Source organism: Rhinoderma darwinii, chromosome 7 (assembly GCF_050947455.1).
Source record: "Rhinoderma darwinii isolate aRhiDar2 chromosome 7, aRhiDar2.hap1, whole genome shotgun sequence".
NCBI lineage: Eukaryota > Metazoa > Chordata > Amphibia > Anura > Rhinodermatidae > Rhinoderma > Rhinoderma darwinii.
In genome coordinates this window covers 110882471-110906214 of record NC_134693.1, presented here as the reverse complement: position 1 = coordinate 110906214, position 23744 = coordinate 110882471, and the positions used below count along the sequence as shown (strand labels likewise).

Below are 23744 nucleotides of genomic sequence, written 5' to 3'. Positions count from 1 at the left end.
CGGTAGAACGTGTAAGCTCACCAGAAAGTTCTCAATTGAGGAACAGGCATAAATAATAAAACGGATATTGATATGGTGAAGAGCAATACAAACAACCTGTTCTGAGGCTCAATGTGTACAACCTATAAATCACCATGTAAGCGGTTATATTATAGTGATGTAGAGACTAAAAAAAGAGAAAGAACTAATAGTCACGTGAATACAGAACCGCAATATAATGTGGAATTTCACAAGACCAGAAATATGAGCCGAGCGAAGCAATATGAAAATGGATCTGTATACTTTTCTATGCCTGTTGGGTGCCAGAACTCTGGTCATTTTTTTTTTTTTTATCTCGGCCACCGCTTGGAAAGTAAACCTATTAGGCCAGGATCACACACCGTTTGGATGCAGTTTTTGGCTCAGTTTTTTTGAGCCAAAAACAGGTGAACATAAAAGAAATGAGATCCATCAATCTGTTCTTTATGCATTGCCTTCTTTTTTGATCCACTTCTAGCTTTGCTCAAAAAAACTGAGCCAAAAACCGCATCAAAAACAGTGTGTGTAATTTTTGTCCATAAAAAAAAAAGGCAAAGCAGGTAATCCGGTTACCGGGCGCTTTCTTGCCGAACTATCTCGTCCAATCCAGGCCGCCGTTAGGTCCCATTACTGCCCAATTCCTACAGCGTCTGTTGTGTGAACCGGAAGTCTTTCACTATGCATCTCTATGTGACTGATAGGAATGTATAGTAAAAGTGACTTCCAGTGCACACAGTAGACGCTGTAGGAATCAAGCAGTCAGGTCACTTAACGGTGGCCAGGAGCGGATGAGATATTCCGGCAACAAAGCACAAAAAAAAGAGATTATAAAAATAATTAGAACAAAATAAACTGAAAAAATAAAATAAAGTTCTCGTAGTTCTAGCGAAGTCACACACTACACAATGTACAGATATATGGCATCACTATGCAAGGGAGCACTAAAGGATTCATTTTTGGAGTAAATAATATAAGAGAGAAATATCCTGATTAGAGACACACACGATCTGTTATAGTACCAGTGCACCATTTACATATCCTTACCATCCACAGGATTGATCCAGTAGGCTGCTCCACCTGTTGGGAACCACTCCATCGAGACTTGACTGTGGCCAGTCCAAAATCACCAATTTTCACGGTTAGCCCTTCATGCAGAAAGATGTCTGGATCACAGTAAAGGATCAGCGTACAATCTGGGAACTGCAGATTGAGCAGAAGTCCAGATGCTCATTTTTACAGGTGAAGCCTGCGAAATATTCTCCAACCGAATAAGCGTCACGGTTTTTTACTATTGTAGCGCTTATCAGAAAGGGGCACACGCAATAGATAAATCTCATGATTGAATCTCCCCGTAATAATGGAAATTTAATAAAAACAACCAATATTTTTAATGAATAATAATAGTAGGATCATGCGGATTGTTCTCAGAATTCACCTGTATGGCAAACCTAAAAAGAGGTCGTCTCATGAAGACAACCCCTCTACATATGCCCTATTCAGTCATATGGATGTTACGGAGGGAACGGGAGTCTCACTTTGGGGTACCTGGCCCATCCTTGTATTATATGGACGGCCGTTCATTTGAATGTAAAACTACATTTCCCCTGTAGCGGAAATATATGGCTTCCTGGTTTCAGGCGGTAACCCCATTAAGGCAGCCATAGTTTGAGCAATCCTAAAACAGCTATTGTCAAACGACAGATTCACAGTAAAAAGTAGTTAAGAAATCCCAAAACCCTTCAGCTTATTATCTGAACACCTCCAAGGGGAGCTGCTTTGTAAGATGATATTTAGGTTGTATGGAGAAGCATAATTAAAAAGGGGCACTGCTGCCCCCTATAGCCACGATCGCAAACATCAGCACAGATTGAATAGAATCAGAAATGACAATTTGCTTCAGTCTGGAAACCATGGAGCTTGCTATAAGATAATGGGTTGACTTAGATGAAGGCCACACGTCACACCGGCCTGTAGTGCTTTACCTCCTATACAGGTGAAGTGACATTTTGCTCCAGTAAAGGATACTGTTTGACTTCATGTCTCTGTGGATAATGTTCTTTGCATGTAAATAGCTGCAAGAGAACAAAAGGGCTGTTAAACATCAAAGTAAGAGAGAAGACAAACAAAAGGAATAACTTGGCTCGTCCTCCACGAACTGGCTAAAGGTTGTTCACGTTGTCGGACTGGATTGTGCCTTTATACCTCACGCTCGTGATCATTGTACAGCAAGGACACAAGCTCCGACAAGTCCCCGGCCTGCTGGCACACACACAGCAAAGCTGACATTTGGCTCATAGACAGTAAATATCCTGCTTGGCAGAAAACATGATGAGCCGTCCAGCAAGAATATCAAGAAATGAATTCACCAAGAACTGGGATCTCTGAGCTTTAAAGCGCGCGGTCCATGAAATGTATGTGAATGGTAAACTAACAAGATATCAGAAGTCACCAATTATTGCTGCAACATATAAAGTCCTATTATACGGGTCACAGAAATCCAGGATGACCTGAATATCTGAAATTTTTTATTTTTATTTTTTAAAGAGGATTGTAAAGGAAATATCAGACGTCCGAAAAAATAAATAAATTACATTGCATTGTATGTAGTTACACATGGGGCTGTTCTGCCGACCTGACAAATATATAGACTCAATACACAATGGTTCATCGGAGTTAGCTTGTAAAATATCAGACGTTAGTTAGAATAGAAAGGGAAGTATAGACTCTATTCCATATGGTCATTTCTATAACTATCCAAAAGGAAGGGTTTTTCTTTTCCTAGAATGGTTTTTATTGAAGCTGAACTCCATATTCCTGTTCTTAAGGATACCATAATGTCCATAGACAAGACGTTTGTGCCATGCTCTGAACATCCAGGGCAGTTCTCTCCAGCTGTCTTAGAACTACAACTCCCAGCATGCAGTTGATACAGTCAAAGATACCCAGGTAGGAGACCTCTGACCGCAGTAGTGTCAGAATACTTACTCCATGCCTTGTGCTGTCTGTCTGGCAATGTCTATCAGCTGGAACATCTGGAATTTGGTCTCCTGGACATGGAGATGTTTGTAGAGGCTGCTGCCCTCACACCACTGTGTGACAATAGCCAGGTTTTCTTTGGTCATGTAGCCCATGAAAAGCAAAATATTCACATGCCGTGTTTTTCTGTTGAAGAACAAGTATCGAACATTGCTGAAAACGTAGTTTTTATAACCCTGTAATACAATGGTATTTGGTGGCACAGTGTGGAGAAACATGGGTCCCTACGCCTCCAGCATGAAGCCTTATTCCAGACAAAAAAAACTAACAAATGGTTGGGCACAAACTTCAACAACTCCCGTATCCACAACATGGAGATCTTGGGTTTCCCAGGTCTCATTTCACTCATTTGTAGGAAAGGGGTTGTCCAAGACCAGACACAGCCCATAAACATGACTGGTATGGTTTCTGGGGAAAAAAAAGCAGACCCTTCTTTCTTGAGGCTGGATTCACACGAGCATGTTCGGTCTGTAATGGACGGAACATATTTCGGCCGGAAGTCCCGGACCGAACACCGTGCAGGGAGCCGGGCTCCTAGCATCAGTTATGTACGACGCTATGAGTCCCTGCCTCGCTGCAGGACAACTGTCCCGTACTGAAAACATGATTACAGTACGGGACAGTTGTCCGGCAGCGAGGCAGGGACTCCTAGCGTCGTACATAACTATGATGTTAGGAGCCCGGCTCCCTGCAGTGTGTTCGGTCCGGGATTAGCGGCCGAAATACGTTCGGTCCATTACGGACGTAACATGGTCGTGTGAATCCAGTCTACCTCCTACAACATGACACAATTAACCAGTAGGAGTGTCTTAACGACCATAAAATACTGACAATAGAAAGCAATTCCAGGGAATTTCCAAGAATCTGCATTTTGTAATGTGAGGTAAGTAAATTTAGGGCAAGTGATCGCTGTATACGTTTTTTTTTTTTTTTGTTCTATCCAAGGCTACGTTTACATAGGGCAGATACGCTGCGTAGAAGGTACACAGCATATTCGCCGTGGTGGGCGCAGGGAATGATGGCCGATAAACCGCACCAAATTGTGGTGTTTTTTTTGTCCGGAATGTCCGCTGCGGAAAAGAGGAAAATAAAAAGATTCTACTTATCCGTAGTCTTGGCGACATGTCCCTCCAACGTTCTGCTGCCCGGCCTCCTGGGATGACGTTTCATCCCATTTTGATTGGCTGCAGGAGACACAAGAGATGAAACGTCATCCCAGGAGGCCGGGCTGCAGGACGCCAGAGGGATGCGTCGCCATGACTACAGGTCAGTATAACCTTTTTCTTAGTCGTGATTTTAGCGGCAAAGCCACAGCTTTTCCGCCACAAAAAAAAAAAATCGCAACATCTGCTATTTGTTGTGGGTTTTACCTCCCCATTAAATTCAATGGGAGAAACACGCAACAGAAAACCAGCGAATCCGCAGCGTAAATGGACATCCTGCGGATTTTAAAAACCGCACCTCAAGTCAATTTAACAAAGTTTTTGCGGCTGATTTTTTTTATGCAACGTGTGGATGGGCTTTGTTCAAATCTCATACACTCCGCTGCTACGGTATTACACTGCGGATTTTCCGCAATTAAATACGTTGCGGAAAATCCACAGTATTTACGCTACGTGTGAACATAGAGATCTGAAACGACTCACCTGAGAACAGCAACTTCATTTCTAAAGGCCTGCAACTGTTCTGGGGTTGGATCTGTAACTTTGAGGATTTTTACTGCCACATCACCTGAGAGACCGGAGATAAAACGATGTTAGAATAAACCACATATTAGAATTAGTTTTTATTTAGTTCTCACACTAACTTTTATACTAGGACACTCTTTAACCTCCAATAGTCATTCTCTGAATATTTCAGCGATATGAACAACCAATAGAGGGAGCTAAAAAGCTACCTACACTAGAGGAACTTGTATGGATCACATAGCAAGAGGGGATATTTTTCAGTTTATGCCCCAGAACATATAAAATGTTTTTTTTTTTTTAAAGTAAAATTTCCCTGGGTGGATCTCCACCACAAACCAATCCCAAAAGTACGAGAAAATACAATGAACTTATTGGTTACATTTTTGGTTGTACGGACAATAACACGAGCCTCAAGAAGAGTTAAAAGTTAGCGCTCACGCACACAGCCCTGGAGGTTTATGGAACCGTAATAGGTTTGCCGTTCACTTGCACACAACAGTGGCACTCAAATGTCGTCAATGGTCAGTTACGTAAGATCTAAAAAAAAGTCAGTCACTTCCGGCGACTCAACCCTCTAATGCCCAGTATCATATGCCACGAGTCTCATACTACAGACTACAGTCTTACTTTAGTTTGTGGCATAAACGAGTGCTGTATGAAAGCAGGCAGTTACCAGGACGTTCGAAATCAGACTTGTGTGTATGCATTGCCGCCTTCTGCCCAGATAACACCCACTCCCCTACAACTGGAACCGTTAACGGATGCCCAGGCTTCTCTCCAGCCTGTTATTATTCGGCAACTGTTTACTGTCACTTCTCAGTATTTTTGGCAAATTACATAGAAACCAGACCAGGGGATCATTGCATTCAGGTTTATATATAAAACTCAAATCGGACTGATGTCACAAGCCTCAAACCCTGAACACGTCCTTTTATAAAACAGCATATTTTGGCCGGACTCTGCTAACCGCATCATGAATTAAAGAATTTGCCAATTTGTTGGTTACTACTTTCACCACCGTGTAGTGAAGCAAAACAAGCAGCGTCTTCATAAAAGGACTTCTCTGCATCTAAGTTCTGTGCCAAGTGCGTGTGAGATACTTCTGGAATATTAATATGAAAACCTAATTAAATAAAAAGTCTGAAGTACAGTCGTTGTTTCATTGCAAGCAGCATTTGATGGGCTACTGAATTGTTTCTTCGACTACCTCTCCAACTCATCTGGAATATTCAGGCTAGTTGGTTTCCACTAACCTACTTATAAAAAATGTAGCGTACATTAATGTATTCGATTACTACATAACAAAAACTCTTCAATCTAGAAATAACGGCTATGTACACCTTTAAAAAGGATTTTTTTTTTTTTAGATATATAAAATCAACGTTTTGTGTTTTTTAACAACTTTTAACCCCTTCCCTCTTTAGCCACTTTTGACCTTCCTGACAGAGCCTCATTTTTCAAATCACTTTATGTGGTAATAACTTCAGAATGCTTTTACTTATCCAAGCGATTCTGAAAATGTTTTCTCATGACATTGTATTTTAGGTTAGTGTTAAAATTTCCTCGGTACATGCAGTTTTTCATTGTCTTGTTTCATAGCCTTTTATTTTTCTAGGATGTTACAAGGTTTAGAACTTTTTTAAGAAAATTTCGAAAAGCTATTTTTTCAGGGACCTGTTCAGTTGTAAAGTGGCTTTTAGGGCCTTCTATATTAGAAACCCCCAATAAGTCACCCCATTTTAAAAACTTCACCCCTCAAAGTATTCAAAACAGCATTTAGAAAGTTTCTTAACCCTTTAGACGTTTCACAGGAATTAAAGCAAAGTAGAGGTGAAATGTACAAATTAAATTTTTTTTATTTTTTTTGGCAGAAATTTATTTTTAATCCATTTTTTTTTGTAACACAGAAGGTTTTACCAGAGAAATGCAACTAAATATTTATTGCCCAGGTTCTACAGTTTAAAAGGAAATATCCCACATGTGGCCCTAGCGTGCTAATGGACTGAAGCACAGGCCTCAGAAGCAAAGTAGCACCCAGTGGATTTTGGGGCCTTCTATTAGAATATATTTTAGGCACCATCTCAGGTTTGAAGAGCTCTTGCGGTGCCAAAACAGTGGAAATCCCCCAAAAGTGACCCCATTTGGGAAACTACAATCCTCAAGGAAACTATCTAGGGGTATAGTGAGCATTTTGACCCTACGTTTATTGCAGAAATTATTGGAAGTAGGCCGTGAAAATGAAAATCTACATTCTTTCAAAAGAAATGTAGGTTTAGCTAATCTTTTTCTCATTTCCACAAGCACTAAAGGAGTAAAAGCACCACAACATTTGTAAAGCAATTTCTCCCGAGTAAAACAAGACCCCATATGTGGTCATAAACGGTTGTTTGGACCCACGGCAGGGCTCAGAAGGGAAAGAGCGCCATTTGGAGCTCAAATTTAGCAGGAATGGTTCGGTGGAGGCCATGTCGCATTTGCAAAGCCCCTGAGGGACCATAACAGTGAAAACGCCCCGAAAGGGACTCAAATTTAGGAAACTACACCCCTTGAGGAACTCACCTAGGGGTGTACTGGGCATTTTGACCCCACAGGTGTTTCATAGATTTTATTTAAATTAGGCAGTGAAAATAAAAATAAAATTTTTTTTTTCCAATAAGACGTAGCTTTAGCTCAAAAGGTTTCATTTTCTCAACAAATAAAGGAAAAAAAGAACCCCAACATTTGTAAAGCAACTTCTCTGGAGTACAGAAATACCCCATATGTGGTCATAAACTGCTGTTTGGGCACATGGCAAGGATCAAAAGAGAAGCAACGCCATTTGGCTTTTGGAGCACAGATTTTGCTGGATTGGTTTCTTGGCAGCATGCTGCTTTTGCATAGCCCCTAAGGTACCAGTACAGTGGAAACTACCCAAAAGTGACTCCATTTGGGATACTACACCCCTTGAGGAATTAATCTAGGAGTGTAGTGAGCATTTTGACCCCACAGGTGTTTTATAGATTTTATTTAAATTGGGCAGTGAAAATAAAAAATTACATTTTTTTTCCCAATAAGACGTAGCTTTAGCTCAAAATGTTTCATTTTCTCAAAAAAAAAAAAAAAGATAAAAAGAACCCCAAAATTTCTCCTGAGTACGGCAATAACCCATATGTGGTCATAAACTGCTATTTGGGCATACGGCTGGGCTCAGAAGGGAAGGAGCGGCATTTCGCTTTTGGTGGATTGGTTTCTGGTCTCTATGTCGCAGTTGCAAAGCCCCTGTGGGACCAAAACAGTGGAAACCCCCCAGAAGTGACCCCATTTTGGAAACTACACCCCTCAAGGTATTCACCTAGGGGTGTAGTGAGCATGTTAACTCCGCAGGTGTTTTGCAGAAATTAGTGTGCACTCGAAGTTGCTAAGTGAAAATGGGATTTTTCAATAGATATGCCAATAAGTGGTGCCCAACTTGTGCCACCATAGCAAGACAGCTCTCTAATTATTATGCTGTGTTTCCCGGTTTTAGAATTACCCTACATGGTGCACTAATCTTTTGCCTGGACATTCCACAGGGCTCAGTACTGAGCGAGTACCATGTGAAATTGAGGCCTAATTTGGCGATTTACAAAGTATTGGTTCACAATTGCAGAGGCTCTGATGTGAAATAATAAAAGAAACCCCTGAGAAGTGACCCCATTTTGAAAACTACATTCCTCAAGGCATTTATTAAAGGGGTGTAGTGAGCATTTTCACCCCACACGTCTTCTCCATAAATGAACGTGCTGCAGATGGTTTAAAGTAAAAATTAAAATTTTTCCCCAGATATGCAGTTTCAGTGGCAAATAGGTCATGCCCAGCTTGTGCCACTGGAGACACATACTCCAAAAATTGTTAAAAGGGTTCTCCCAGGTATGGCGATGCCATAGATCTGGAAGTAAACTGCTGTTTGGGCACGCTGTAGGGTTCAGAAGGGAGGGAGCCCCATTTGGCTTTTGGAGCGTGGATTTTACTTGGTAGTTTTGTTTGGAGTTTTACAGGTATTTCAGTTTATAATGTGGGGGCACATGTAAGCTGGGCAGAGTACATCAGGGGCAGTCAGGCGGTAGAATAATGGGGTAAACAATAAAATAATCCATAGATGTGTGTTACGCTGTGAAGAAATCCTTTCTGCACAGGCCGGTGTTGCACTGATAAATGATGTCTTATCCCCCTTTTGGTCCACACTCCGCACCTTTGCGGTTTAGAGAATTTTGCTAGGAAGTGTCCTGGTATAATACGGGCACCCTCTCTTTCAGCAGATATGTTTGGGCCCTTCCTGGTTCCCTAAATTTAGGGCTTCGATAAATCGCCTCTTGAAACAGAAGAAATGTTCCCCTCGGACCTGCACAACCACATATTTTTATTTCCTGACTTATTGGAGCCTTAACTAATTTTATTTTTTCATAGACGTAGTATGTTTTGCGGAACGAGCTATAGTTTTTATTGATACCATTTTGAGGTAAATGCGACTTTTCGATCACTTTTTATCCTATTTTTTGGGAGGCAAGGTAATCAAAAAACAGCAATTCTGGCATAGTTTTTTTTATATAGCGTTCACCATGCATTATAAATTACATGTTAGCTTTATTTTGCGGGTCAGTAAGATTCCGGCGATACCGAATTTATAGCACTATGTTTTACAACTTTTTGCACAATAAAATTACTTTTGTAAAAAGAATGTATTTTTTCTATCAGTTTTCCGTACTAGGCAGACCGGGAGGCTACTATTAGGCCTCCGGTTGCCAATGCAACCGACACCCCGGGGATTTCATAGGCTATATAGAAGCTGGATCATAAAAAGTAAAAAAAAAAATTTCTTAAAGGCTATATAAACCTTTGAAAGGCAAATTGTATTTTTTTTTAATAAAAAGGCCAGTAAGTGTATTTGGTGCAACTTTATAAATACTTCTAATTAAAAATGGTTTTACTTTTTGAGAAACAGCGTCTTTGTATTCTCTATACAGGGCAGCTCTATAGTTTGCTAATCACTGAATCCATCAGTCCCGCGGACCTGAATAGTTCAGTTAGAGGGTTCCTGGGGGTCTCCGACACACAGGATCCACCTGTAAACTAACACATCTAAGTTCATAGCTTACATGTGATCGTTTACATGTGGATCACGCGTGTCGGACACTCAGGACCCGCTGTCACTGAACCAGGTCTTCGCGAATGATAAAGCTGCTCTGTATAGCGAATACAAAGCAGCTGCATCTCAAAAAGTAAAACTATTTTTAATAAAAATTACTTAAAGTTACCAAACACACCGACTATCCTTTTTATTAAAAAAAATAAATAAATAATAATAATTGCCTTTCAAAGGTGTACATAGCCTTTAAAGAAAAGTCAACTTAAAAGTTGTTTAGAAACAGGGATTAAAAAAAATAACTACTACTTTTAAAAAGGTGTACACAGTCTGGTTTAACACTTTCTGATCTGTGGGTGTCCAATTGCTGGGATTCCCAGTGATCCAGTGCGGTGCCAATCAGGTTTTTCCCCCAGCTAAGGTGGAGAGACTGCAGCTTCATCCCCCTACTCCTGTTACTAGAGTGACTGATGAGATTTTCTGAACATCTACAGAGAATCTGCAGGCAGATCAGGGAGAGGGCCGGCTACTAGAGAGCGAGAATGATGCCACTTTCCTATAAGGAGATAGATTACAATGCTTATTTAGGAAGGACCCTTTATAATGTATTCCTTTTACATCATATTAAACCTGGGCTACAAATACTGACAGTTTTCCGTCAACGTGGAACATTTTTTTCCCGGCACTAGTATACAGCTCAACATATTATTCACATAAAAAAAAAAATCCTTAGGTCCAGCTTAACCAAGCATTACATATTTGTCTGTAAGAGGCAGCAGGATCCGTCCTCCTATTAAACACATTTCACTCTTAAACACAAAACCTTCCAACATACGACAGTTTGCAGGCATCAGAGACAGTTCTATGCAGGCTGGAATGGCCGGCAGGTTCTGCATTTCCTTGTCAAGACTGAATATGTATGATGTAATTCCCACTTCGAGGGCAACACCCAACGTTCGTCATCGGCCAAAACTTTTTACTTTTCTCTGTAGAATGTGAAGAAGTACAACTGCATAACTGGATGGGGTAGAAGCCAAACTATCTTGTATTCTGTACAATGCAAAATGTACCCGACTGCTCCTGTGATCATGCGGCACCTTTCTGCTGAAGAGGAGCTAAATTATGAATACAAAAACCGCGTATAAATATTTCTAAAATCACTAAGTATACAGCTACCTTGTGCTGCACTAGGAAAACAAGTGTAAACACGAAGCCCCGTTACCCTGTAGTACTTCAACCAGGAGATCAAAGTTTTGGCTTTCGTTGGATCAATTAAAGCTTATGGATGTGTCCAGCGAATACGCCAAACTTATACTAAAAATATGCCACGATAGCCTCGTCAGTGGCCAAAGCGGATTGAATTCAAAATGGCCGCACCTTCTATTGGATGCCAGGTAGTTCAGCTTTGGGGATAAGTGTAGTGGTGTCCAAAGGCTAGAAACTCCTTTAAATGTTAAAAGCTTGGACGCTTCACCTGAAGTTCCTAGCTCTATATTGTTTTATATTTTTAGGGGTGGGGGCAATGACATAATTTCACGATCTTCCAGTCTGTTTATATCACATCAATGTTCCAGCACATTCAGTCCTATCCTCACTAACATAATCCCGTGAGTGGACAAGTCACTGCCTCCCACAAGATCAGCACACTCCTCCTGTGCTGCTATGTTCTTCCATCTCTGCAATCTGTAAATGAAGACATCTCAAAAAGGGAAGAGCTTTACCAAAGATGATGTGCTAGTCTAAGCCTTAAATACGTCCTCCGCAGCTACAGCTGTTAGAGGACGTTTTTGGCAAACTATTTACTTGTAACATCTGTTAGACGTCTGCTAGAAGAAAGTACAGTGAAGCCTGTGTGTGTTTCGTGATGACGTCCATTACAATGAGCAGTTTATCTGGGATGACGAGTTTAGACCTGCATGAATTCACCACCTGTAATTTACTGTAGCTCATACAATACACAGGCTGGCATGATTAAAAAGTGAATGTGAACTTCTGTCACGCGTCAGCTAATGTACATTAAACAGCTCAAATCACCGTTAAAGACCAGTTTCCAGTCACTTTATTCTGCCGCCTGTGACATATTCCGTCGTAAGAATAGGATTTGATAAATAGAAAAAAAATGGGAAAAGGAACAAAAAAAAAAAAGATTAAAAAAAAAAGTAAATCTGAAAATCTTTAAACAGAGCGGTACTCAGGAGAGTCAGGGAGGGTCTTCAGAACTTTAACCCCTTAACAACCAGGCCTGTTTGGGCCATAATGACCAAACTATTTTTGTTTTCATTTTTTTCACCCTCATAATTCAAGAGCCATAACTTTATTTTTCTGTCGATGTTTGAGGGCTTGTTTTTTGTGGGACAAGTTGTGTTCTTCAACGGCACCATTTTAGGGTACATATAATTTATGGATTAGCGTTAATTTTTTACTTACGCCATGTAGTTTAATAAGTTATGTTTGTTCTATGGGTCATTAGGATTGCGGCGGTACTGAATATGTAGGTTTTGGGTTTTTTAGTCAACCATTGAATACTTGGTAACCTATTAGGCCATGCCTCTAGGGGCCCGATTGCGCTTATAGGCTGACTGAGGGAGGCAAGCAGGCCAGCCTCCTGGAATGGCCTATGATTGGCTGCAGCGGTCACATGGGATGAAACGTCATCCCCAGGAGGCCAGGCTGACTTTTTGTGTCACACACATTACCAAACCAGAATAAGAAATCTTGTGACCATAGCCTTAGTCTATTTCAGTTCTGTAACATCTGCGTTTGAGGTTCTATTAGGGGCCTCAGTTAGACTCTGCCATTTTTGGGCATTTTTTAGCCAAACAATTGACACCATGACAGAAACCCAACAAAACCAATCCGTCAATGGGTTCCATTGGGGCGCCATTGGTGTCCGTCATGCAATGGATTAGTCACTGAGTAATTTCGTTGTTCAGCTCCTATGACTGAGCAGAACAATGGAACAGCAATGCAAATGTGAACAGAGCCTAAGTTGACCGAGCAGCACAGAAATTTGGACTTGGATTTTAACCCCTTCAGTACACAGTCTGTTTTGGCCATGTGGACACAGATTTTTCAAATATGACATGTGTCGCTTTATGTGGTAATAACTTTGGAATGCATTAACCTATCCAAGCATTATGAGATTGTTTTCTCGTGACATATTGTACTTTATGTTAGTGAAAAAATTTGGTCAATAAATTCTATATTTGTGAAAAACTTCACATTTTAGCAAAAATGTGCATTATTCTAAATGTAAATGTGTTTACTTGTAAAACAGATCGTTATACCACACAAAATAGTTACTATTTTACATATTCCATATGTCTACTTTATGTTTGCATCTTTTTTTTCACATCCTTTTATTTTTCTAGGACATTACATGGCTTAGAACTTTAGCAGCAATTTCTCATATTTTCAAAAGGCTATTTTTTTCGGGGACAAGTTCAGTTCTGAAGTGGCTTTGAGGGCCTTATATATTAGAAAAACTGCACCGCTCAAAGTATTCAAAACAGCATTCAGAAAGTATTTTAACCCTTTAGGTGTTTCTCAGGGAATTAGACAAAGTAGAGGTGAAATTTACAAATTAAAGTTTTTTGCTGAAATTAATTTGTAATACATTTTTTTTGTAACAGAAGATTTTACCAGAGAAATGCAACTCAATATTTATTGCCCAGATTCTGCAGTTTTTAAAAATATCCAACTTTAACAGTCCCCTTGCAGACCCTACCATGGTTAGGCAATCATACTCCCCTAGCCGCACGGACGCACCCGACGATCGGGCCCACCTTGGCAGTGGCGGCGCGAATATTCCCCAGGGCAGAAATCTCTCCGTCACCCTCCCCCATGTATCCGATCTTGGGAAACCCTGCTTTTCCTCCAGGGCAGGAAGGTGGTCCCTTCCTGCTATGGCGGAGGGCGGGGAAGGGACGTGCGAAACATTTCATGCAGGAGGAAAATTGGATGTCGAACACACACATACAGTCCTTGTCAGACCCTGCCCCCTTTTCTACATGGCAGGTCACCCAGATACGACATTTCCTGGTGAGCTTAACCAACCCAGCGGAATATGCGCGGGCTAGCTCCCCGTTTGAACTTTCATGCACAGGTACGGGCACAATGCGACATTCTCTGTCCACATTATACAGGCTTTTGGTCTCACCACCTAATCAGCTCCCCCCTTCCTACCTGCTAAACTGGGAACAGGATCTGGGGCTCACATTAACTTCTGAACAACGGGATCGCCTGTTTAATATGACACACAAGTCTTCCATGGCCAGCAGATATCAGGAGGCAGGGTATAAAATACTGTCTCGCTGGTATAGGGTGCCTTCCAGACTGCACGTTATGTTCCCAGCGGTCTCACCCCTGTGCTGGAGATGTGGGGACCACGTGGGTACAATCTTACACATTTTTTGGGACTGTCCACTCTTGGCTGATTTTTGGTCCGAGGTGTGGCGCATTTCCTCTAAATTTACGGACTTCACCCTGCCAAGATCACCGGATCTATTTCTGCTCCATCTGTGTGAGATGCCATTACCCATATACAAACGCTCAGTCGTCCGCCACTTAGTGAACGCGGCGAGAGCATGTGTACCAGCATTGTGGAGACAGGCATGTCCTCCGTCGGTTGGCATGTGGTGTCACAAGATCCAGGAGATCATGAGAATGGAGGACCTCACAGCATCAATGAAAGGGTCTCACTCTACCTTCCTCAAAACCTGGCGGGAATGGATCAGGTTTCAATCCTCCGAGGAATACAAGGTCATCATGGCTCAGGGTTTCCCTCCCTAGGCCCAAGTATGTCAGACACTTGTCTATCCTTTCTTTCCCGTCCTTTTGTCTCTGCGCTTTTCTGGTTTCCTTCTCTATATTTCTGTTTTGCAATGGAATTTTATGCATCGCTGCGGGTTCAGGGTGCATAGCTGCAAGCCTTCCAAAATCACTGAGAGATATTGCACTTCATGTTGTTATTTTTGAATTTATGTAATGTATGTATCTGGCCTGTGGCCATGGTTAATAACACATCTGAGTGTTTTCTGATGATTTCTGTCTAATTGTCTGTTGATATTCATAATACAAAATCAAAATAAAAGAATTTATAAAAAATAAAAAAAAAATATCCAACTTGTGGCCCTAGTGTGGTAATGGACTGAAGCACAGGCCTGAGAAGCAAAAGGAACACCTAGAGGATTTTGGAGCCTCCTTTTTTTAGGAATATATTTTAGGCACCATGTCAGGTTTGAAGAGGTCTTGTGGTGCCTAAACAGTCGAAACCCCACAAAAGTGACCCCATTTTGGAAACTACACCCCTCAAGAAGTTTTTCTAGGGGTATAGTTAGCATTTTGACCCCACAGTTTATTTGCAGAATTTAGTGGAATTAGTCTGTGAAGATGAAAATCACCTTTTTTTTCTGCGAAAACAGAATTTTTTCATTTTTACAAGGAATAAAGGAGAAAAAAGCACCCCAATATTTTTAAAGCAATTTCTCCTGATTACGGCAATATCCCATATGTGGTAATAAACTGATGTTTGGACCCACAGCGGGGCTCAGAAGGGAAGGAGCGCCATTTGGATTTTGAAGTGCAGATTTGACTGGATTGGTTTTCAGTGCCATGTCTCGTTTGCAACGCCCGGGAGGGACCAAAACAGTGGAAACCCCCCAAAAGTGACCACATTTTGGAAACTACACTCCTCAAGGAATTTTTCTAGGGGTATAGTTAGCATTTTGACCCCACAGGTTTTTTTGTAGGATTTAGTGGAATTAGGCCGTGAAAATGAATATCAACATTTTTGTCCATTAAAATGTTGCATTTTTTTAATTTTCACAAGGGACAAGAGAAAAAGCACCCAAACATTTGTAAAGCAATTTCTCTTTAGTATGGCAATACCCCATATTTGGTCATAAATGTTTATTAGAATTTAATTAACCCTTTCAGGACTGATCCTTTTTTTAATTTTAATTTTCGTTTTATTCACTCCCCACCTTCCAGGAGGCATAACTTCTTTATTTTTCCGTCAATAGAGCGGTGTGAGGGCTTACGGTTTGCATGAGTAATTGTAGTTTATATTGACACCATTTAAAGTATCACAAAGCACTGGGAAACTGAACAAAAATTATTTGCGGGCTGAAATTGGAAAAAAACGATTCCTCCATTGTTTTTGGGGTTTTGTTTTTACGTCTTTCACTGTGCGGTAAAAACGACAACTTTAGTTTTATTCTGCGTCTCAATATGATTACGGTGATACAAAATTTATATAGTTTTTTTTATATTTTACTACTTTTACAAGGAAAAGACTATTTGTTAAAAAAAAAAAATTATTGTTTTGTATCATCACATTCTGAGAGGCATAACTTTTATTTTTTTGGTCGATTGAGCGATGTGAGGGCTTATTTTTGGCGGGACGCGCTGTAGCTTTTATTGGTACCATTTTATGGTATATACAGCTTCTTAATCACTTATTAAATTTTTTTTAGGGCTAGTGTGACCAAAAAACAGCAATTTTGGAGTTTACATTTTTTTATTTCGTACAGCGTTCACCGTGGGCAATAAACATTTTACTTTAATCTGCGGGTCGGTACGATTACGGCGATACCATATGTATATAGGTTTTTTTATATATGTTTTGCAGCGTTTGCACAATCAAATTAATTTTCTATAAAATTATTTTTTTTCTGTGTCACCATATTCTGAGAGCTATAACTTTTTATAGCTGTGGGAGGTCTTGTTTTTTGCGGGACTGGTTGTAGTTTTTATTGGTACTATTTTGGGGTACATGCAACTTTTTGATCACTTTTTATTCTATATCTTGGGAGGTGTGGTGACCAAAAAATAGCGATGCTGGCATAGTTTTTCATTTATTTTGTTTGCGGCGTTCACCGTGAAGGAAAAATTACATTAGTTTTATAGTTTGGGTCATTACGAACGTGGGGATACCAAATGTGTACTTTTTTTTTTTAATGTTTTCATTTTTTTCCTATAATAAATGACTTATGGGAAAAAAATGTTTACTTTTATTAACTTTTTTTTTTACTTTTTACACTTTATTTTTTTTACCTGCAGCTCTGATCGCTGCTAGAATACATTATACTACCTAGGTAGTGTAACGTATTCCAGCTTTCAGTGTGACGTCAGTCACTCTGACAGTAAGTCTACGAGGACCAGCCAGAGGCTGGTCCTCATAGGCTTCCATACATGGCAGACCCGGAGGCCTTTGCCTGGCCTACGGATGCCATTACAAGCATCAGCAACCCACACAATTGCATGGGGGCTGCCGATGTGTTACAAACCCCCTAAATACGGCGATCGCCGCATTTAAGGTGTTAATTGCCGAAATCAGCGGCAATGAGCCGCTGATCGGCAACACTGGGGTGTCGGCTGTCAGGAACAGCGGACCTCCCGATTCCCGATGCACACCTTGTCGCCGACAGTGTGCATCGGGAACGACACAGTAACTTCCCGTCACTCTGACAGGAAGCCTATCAGGGCCAGCCGGAGGTTGGTCCTGATGGGCTTCCGTCCATGGCAGACACGGAGGCCATTGTTTGGCTTCCGTTTGCCATGCTAACTATCGGCAAACCCTGCGATTTCAGGCCGGGGTCTGCCGATATGCTAGAAACCCCTAAAACGAAGCGATCGTCACATTTAAGGTGTTGATTGCCGAAATCAGCGGCAAAGGACCGCTGGCCAGCAAGAGGAGTGTCAGCTGTCGGTTCCAGGTGCACGCCGACAGTGTGCACCGGAAACAACTCAGTAACTATACGTCCTCGTGCGGAAAGTAACCTTCCGCGACAACGTATAGTTACTGACTCGTGCAGATAGGGGGTTAACAATGTTTGGGAAAGGTTTGCTGATGAACCAATGGAAAAAAACAGATTATATATGAGAACATAATAAATAAAGTCAAGAACGACGGTATAGAAATATGGGTAGGAGTGGTTTGAATTTTGGCGTAATTATGGTGGATAACAGTTTAATTATTTGGTTTAGGATTACTGGGATTTTGTGTGTGCTCGGGTCCCATCGCCGGGAGAGGGGCGATTGGCTGGATAATAAAGAGATAGGTAGAGATGGGGCTATTTGAAGCAATGCAGGAACTGAGCTCATGCCCTATGGGTATATGGGGGTTTTAGTGAGGTCTTCTTTTTCAGAGGTGCTTATTGCTCTATTTCCCTTACTGGTGCGAATGGAGGGGCGGGGTTTGGGAGTAACTGTGTTTATGGGTCAACAAAATTGTTGGTATGCCCTGCGAGGCGAAATGTTTGTTATCTTTTGTACTTATATATATATATATATATATATATAAAAATAAATAAACTTACCATGCCATTTGCCTTTATATACTGTCCCAAAAGATCCTGAGCCTATTCTGGAAGACAGCATTACCTCGCTGGCCTCGATTTCCCAGTAGTAACTGGAATCTCTTTGCCCACGGGAGCGCTGTAAAACAAACATGTTACATCTGTGACTTAGCAAATTATAGGATACAGATTTCCTGACTTTTCCTCCATCATCTCCGTGCCTTCAGCATTGCTCCACAACAAGTGCCACCATCTTTCCATTTAGCCCTCGCGATCTTCCTGTCTGGGCCCTACCGAGTGCAGTCTATTCTACTACACAAACCTCTCCAAATCCTTCCAAAACACAGAACAGAGCATTGCACTCACTATTTTATTCTTCTCCTGACTGCTGGACACTGCAGACTTCTCTCTGTGCGTTGGAGCTGGAGTTCTGGACTGAGACCATCCTGTCGGACTCATGTTATTCGGACTCCCTGACAATGAGTGAGAAGATTAGTAAAAGTAAATTAAAAAAAAATATAATAATAATAAAGAATAATAATAATAATAATAATAATAATAATAATAATAATAATAATAATAATGCAATACATCAAAAACACAGGGAGAAGTCGCTAAAATGGCCAATTGTCTTACCGGATTCACTATGGGTTCTCACAGCATCCTGTAACAAAAACCACAGAGTTGTATTAACACCAAGCAAACAAACAACTCCATGGAAATAGAGCAAATGGAAAAACATAGGTTGGCAAAGAGCACGGCATGCAATGTGGCACAGGCACGTCTATAAATTAAGAAAACGTAAGCGCTAGAACTTGCTGTGCAGTTTACCATCGTGCCATAAAACAAACGGCCCCACTGCTTGTGACATTTATTTTCCTTTGGTGGTTAATGTGACGTCACGCCAAGAGATTAACATTTTACAACTTGACAATAACAATCTTCCAATCATGTAAACTCTGGTAAAATACGGATGGCGGCCACATGTTATTTAAGCTCCAGTATTTTAAACACCTTATTATTCCAGTATGTTAAAGGCTATGTACACCTTTGAAAGTTATTTTTTTTGTCAGTGTGTTCGGTGCAAAGTTCAAATTAGTTTTTAATTAAAAATTACTTTTACTTTTTGAGATACAGCTGATTTGCATTCTGTAAACAGAGCAGCTGTATCATGCGCTAAGACCAGAATCCGTCAGGTCCACAGGATCGACTGGTTCCGTGTCAGCGGGTGCTGCGTGTCTGACACGCAGGATCCACCTGTAAATCTATCACATCTAAGTTATGAACGTTCATGTTCAGACCTCCCCATCCATATTACGAGGAGATGCATTTCAATCAGATCATCATGCAAAATAAGATCAGAAAGCTTTAAAACAGGTGGAAAACAGGAGCTAGTCTACCCAAATGTGAGGTGGCCCCAGGGTGGACAGGAGTTACAGCCATGCCATCAGATCTCCTACCAACCTAGCGGATTATGGAGAATCACAAAAATTTCCATGCTGCAAAAATGAGTTAATCAACTAGACAAGAGGTAAAGGGACGTCCAAAAATAAAATTAAGGCAAACAAGCTATTAACCAAACCCTCAAAGACACAAAAGTCACTACAAGAACTAAAGCCACAAATACCTACTCTGCCCCACAAACAAAAACGTCTGCACCGGGACCTTGGAGAAGTATTGAGACAGTTATTCTAGTTAAAGAAAGATGAAAGAGATGAAGAAAAGATGGAGGAAGCTAATTGGATAAGCAAATTAATAAAATAAAGTCTTATTTGCTTTGGAGTAAGATGACAGATATTATTGTATATTCTACAGAGATTTAAAGGGGGATGTATGAGATTAGAAAAACGTGGCCACTGTCTTCCAAAAACAGCACCACGCATCCAATCACTAGGATATGGCTAAGATGTAATACCAGACCGCTGACAAGAGTGGCGCTGTTCCTGGAAGAAAGCAGTTATGTTTTTCTAACCTCATACAACCCCTTTAAGCCAAAAGGTACCTGAAGCTACTTTGTACACACTATGGCTGCAAAGCAAACCAAATTTTAGATGACCCTTTCAGGTTTTTGACTTTTTTTCTGCACGGGAAACAGATGGAGCAACCAATTCCTAAGGAGCCCTCTAGAGTTGGGTAATATATTAAATTGAATCTAGATGCCAGTTTTCCACCGGCGGCATGGTCCATTTTGTAGGTCTGGATACAGAGAACAGCTCGGTTGGATGAAAGTCTCAGGTTGCATTTTATACCAGGATTCTAAAACATTACAGGAAAGGATCATCCCTTATTACAGTTTCTAGTGGACAGGCATTAAGAATTTATTTTAAAAAACAAGGAAGTGTCTTCTAGTACATATCGTATATAACGTCACTATTCCGGTTACGACTCCTACACCATGATGGACATCCCTCGGTACATAGTGAGGCTATTATTCTTACACTCTAGACTACGATGGAATAGAACGAACTTACAGCGGACTATGAATAAATGCTACGATGTAGTAAGAAACAGGAGAAAGGGTATTACCTCGATCATTCTGCTGTCCACCGGCAAGGTTGTGCTGACCATGTGGACATTGGGTGTGGACGTGGACCTCTGTCTCTGAGAAAACGAACACTCGGAAGACGGACTGGGTGTTGTGAAGGTGAAGGCATAAGGTGTAGAATATCTGTGCTGGTAGCTGAGCAAGAAGAAAGAAAACTTATAGAAATTAAATACAACACAGGATAATGGGATTGTTTAATGGCAAGAACCAAACTAAGAGACATCCAATATTTTGAAAAGTGCAATGTGAAAATGTGCAGCTCCATTTTTCCCCTACTTTGCGAATATAATTTTATTATAAAACTACCTGAAATTTAAAAACGCAAGGTAAAACACTATTGCCTATTCTATGAACCGTAGTAAGAGATTCTGAATATCTGCTGCAGCTAGGGCAGTGGTTGTCAACACGTGCGAATTGTACCCTAAAGGGCACACGTCACAGGTTCAAGGGGTACACAGCAGGCATCCAGGCAATGTCCACTTAACACTGTATTAGCGAGGGTTTTCCATGATTTTCAGAAAATCACTAAAAACCCAGGATAATACTGTGATGGTGTAAAAAGATCAGTGTCCCCTTAAGGCCTGTAACAAGGACAAGGGGGCATCTACTATGTCTAGAGGAAAGAAGGTTTCACCATCATCGCAGACGGGATTCTTTACTGTGGGAGCAGTGAGACTATGGAACTCCGCCAAAGGATGTTGTGATGGTTTTTTCGTTGAGCAAGTTTAAAAGGAGGGCCTTGATGCCTTTCTAGAAAAACATATATTACAGGTGGAGTACTAGATTCTGGAGATGGGACGTTCATCCAAGGATTTATTCGGATTCCGTTATTTGGAGTCGAGGAGGAATTTTTCCCCTAATGAGACAATTGGTATCAACCTCATGGGGCTTTTTTGCCTTCATCTTGATCAACATGGTAGGATTATATGTTTTTCACCTCATCAACATTGTAACTAACTAGAGTGTACAAAAAAGCTACGCCTCTTCCTCCAGCAATGGCTCCTGCTCAGAGACCCATCCTAGCCCGCAGAGGAACGACCGAGGATGGCTACCAATATGTAAATATGGCCGTGTATGTCTATATGTATATTTAGGTGTCTGTTTGTACACTGAATGGCCACTTTATTAGAGACAACTATCTAGAAGCACATTGGACCACCTTTGGCCTTCAGAACTGTTGCAATTCTTTGTGGCAAAGATTTCACAAGATATTGAAATTGTCCTGCAGTAATATTGGCCATGCGGACAGGATAGCTTCTCCCAGTTGATGCTTAAGCCTCCATCTGCCATAGGTTACACAGCAGCCATGAAGGAATGAAACGATTCAAAAGTCCATCCACAGGTATCAGGGGACCCAGAAAGTGCCAAGAAAACATCCCCCACATCCTCCACCGCCCCCCTGAACTGTTGACACCTGACAGGAGGGGGTTCATTGGTTCATGCTGCTTGCACCAAATTCTGACCCTCATCAGAATGATGCAACAGAACTCTGGATCCATATGCCCAGGCTATCTTTCTCTACTGCTCAGTGACTCAATTTGTACGCTCTTTTTTGCCCACTGGGGTCTTCCCTTTCTGCTTTCCTTAGACAGCAATGGCACTCAAACTGGTAGTCTGCTGCTATAGCCCATCGGTGCGAAGGAACCAACAGTTGTACGTTTGGACACCTGAGTTGGAGCACCAACGTCGCATTTGGCTGCTATTTGCTCGACTGCGCCCAGTCTGTTCATCGAAACGATTCTCTATATTATCCTCTGACTACTTTCGTCGACAAGTTGTTGACGTCCACAGGATGCTGGATGATGTTCCTCGATCACACCATTCTGTGAATAATCTCTACACTGTTGCACGAGAAAACTCCACAAGGTGGGTGGTTTTGAAATCCGGGCCCGGCTATTCTATCAATGATGACCCGTTTGAAGTAGCTCAGATTACTACATTTTCCCATTCTAATTTGGATTCACACAAACTATTTCATGGAAAACTTGCTCACTTGATTTAATGCTGCACTCCGGGGTCTAATTTTCATACAGGGAAGCTTCAAAAGCTGCCGAAACGCCCCTCACGTATACCCGACAAAATCGTGACGTCATTGGCCACTGCAAGTGAGCAGGGTTTCAGCTGCATGTGGACACCGCTACCAGGGATGGTGCTCTTAGTAGGCATTGTATGTCAGTATAAGTTGGGGGAAAACTATTGTATTTTATTCATTGCAATGGATTTAAGCTGCCAGTTGAGTACTTTTGCCTGAAGGGGTTGGCAAGTTTCTTTACTAATGCAAAACAATGTAGGATAACGAATATTTAAAGGTGTCCTGCTTTCTATATTTATGCAGTCACGCCCCTGTACTTGGCCAGCCTGGAGGGGTACGTGATGGGACATGTAATTCAACCTCCTCCACCATGCCTGCACTAGTGTGTTACCATGGAGGAGGCTGAATGACGTGGACGGGAGCGCCGTCTGGACAGATGAGAAGGCTGGCCGAGCACGAGGGCTCGGACTTCGTACCCCCTATTTGAATGAATTTGAACCAAGTACCTAAGCATAGAAAGGTTGAGAAACCTTAATCTAGGGGTCCTGGTGACAGAGAAATGAACTCAGAGGGAGCCATTATGGCAGACAGGAAGTAGCTGTCAGAAAATTGATGTCCCAGGAACTGAATGCAGAAGTGTAGAGTACAAAATCAAATGAGCTTACAAAGACAGCACACAGTTCATTTTAGCTGGGGGTTTGCTAATACATTCTAAGTAGCTCAAAACGTCTAGCTACACCTCAAAGTGATGGCTACTCATGGGTGAACTATCGTATTCCAGTTAACTTGCTGCCTGCCCACCACGTGTAGTACAGAATAGAAAATTACATTTACCTCGCTGTGCCTCGAACGGACTCTCGCATTCGACGTATTGATGGTAGTGAAGGTGTGCTGCCATCTACATTATTTGGGTTTGGAAACAATCTGCTAAGAGAGCAAACACACAGCAAAATTGCATAAGTGGGTTTTTTTTTTTTGTATCTTAATTATAGCGATGTAATCTTTATCCCTTTTTTGCCCTCTA

At 41.3% G+C, this 23744-nt stretch overlaps 1 protein-coding gene across 2 annotated transcripts in view; it reads right to left on the bottom strand.

Moving 5' to 3' along the window:
- Positions 1-23744, bottom strand: part of RAF1 (Raf-1 proto-oncogene, serine/threonine kinase) — an 85734-nt gene that overhangs the window by 3991 nt on the left and 57999 nt on the right. The window contains exons 6-14 of one of the 2 annotated variants that reach the window (XM_075833833.1): positions 23555-23647; positions 20670-20823; positions 18780-18807; positions 18510-18616; positions 18165-18282; positions 4701-4785; positions 3004-3180; positions 2044-2090; positions 1063-1181 (exon numbers count right to left, since the gene is read on the bottom strand). In XM_075833833.1, coding sequence (XP_075689948.1) covers positions 1063-1181; positions 2044-2090; positions 3004-3180; positions 4701-4785; positions 18165-18282; positions 18510-18616; positions 18780-18807; positions 20670-20823; positions 23555-23647 — 928 coding nt within the window. The remainder of the gene's footprint in view (positions 1-1062; positions 1182-2043; positions 2091-3003; positions 3181-4700; positions 4786-18164; positions 18283-18509; positions 18617-18779; positions 18808-20669; positions 20824-23554; positions 23648-23744) is intronic. The other variant, XM_075833834.1, reaches the window with a different exon arrangement.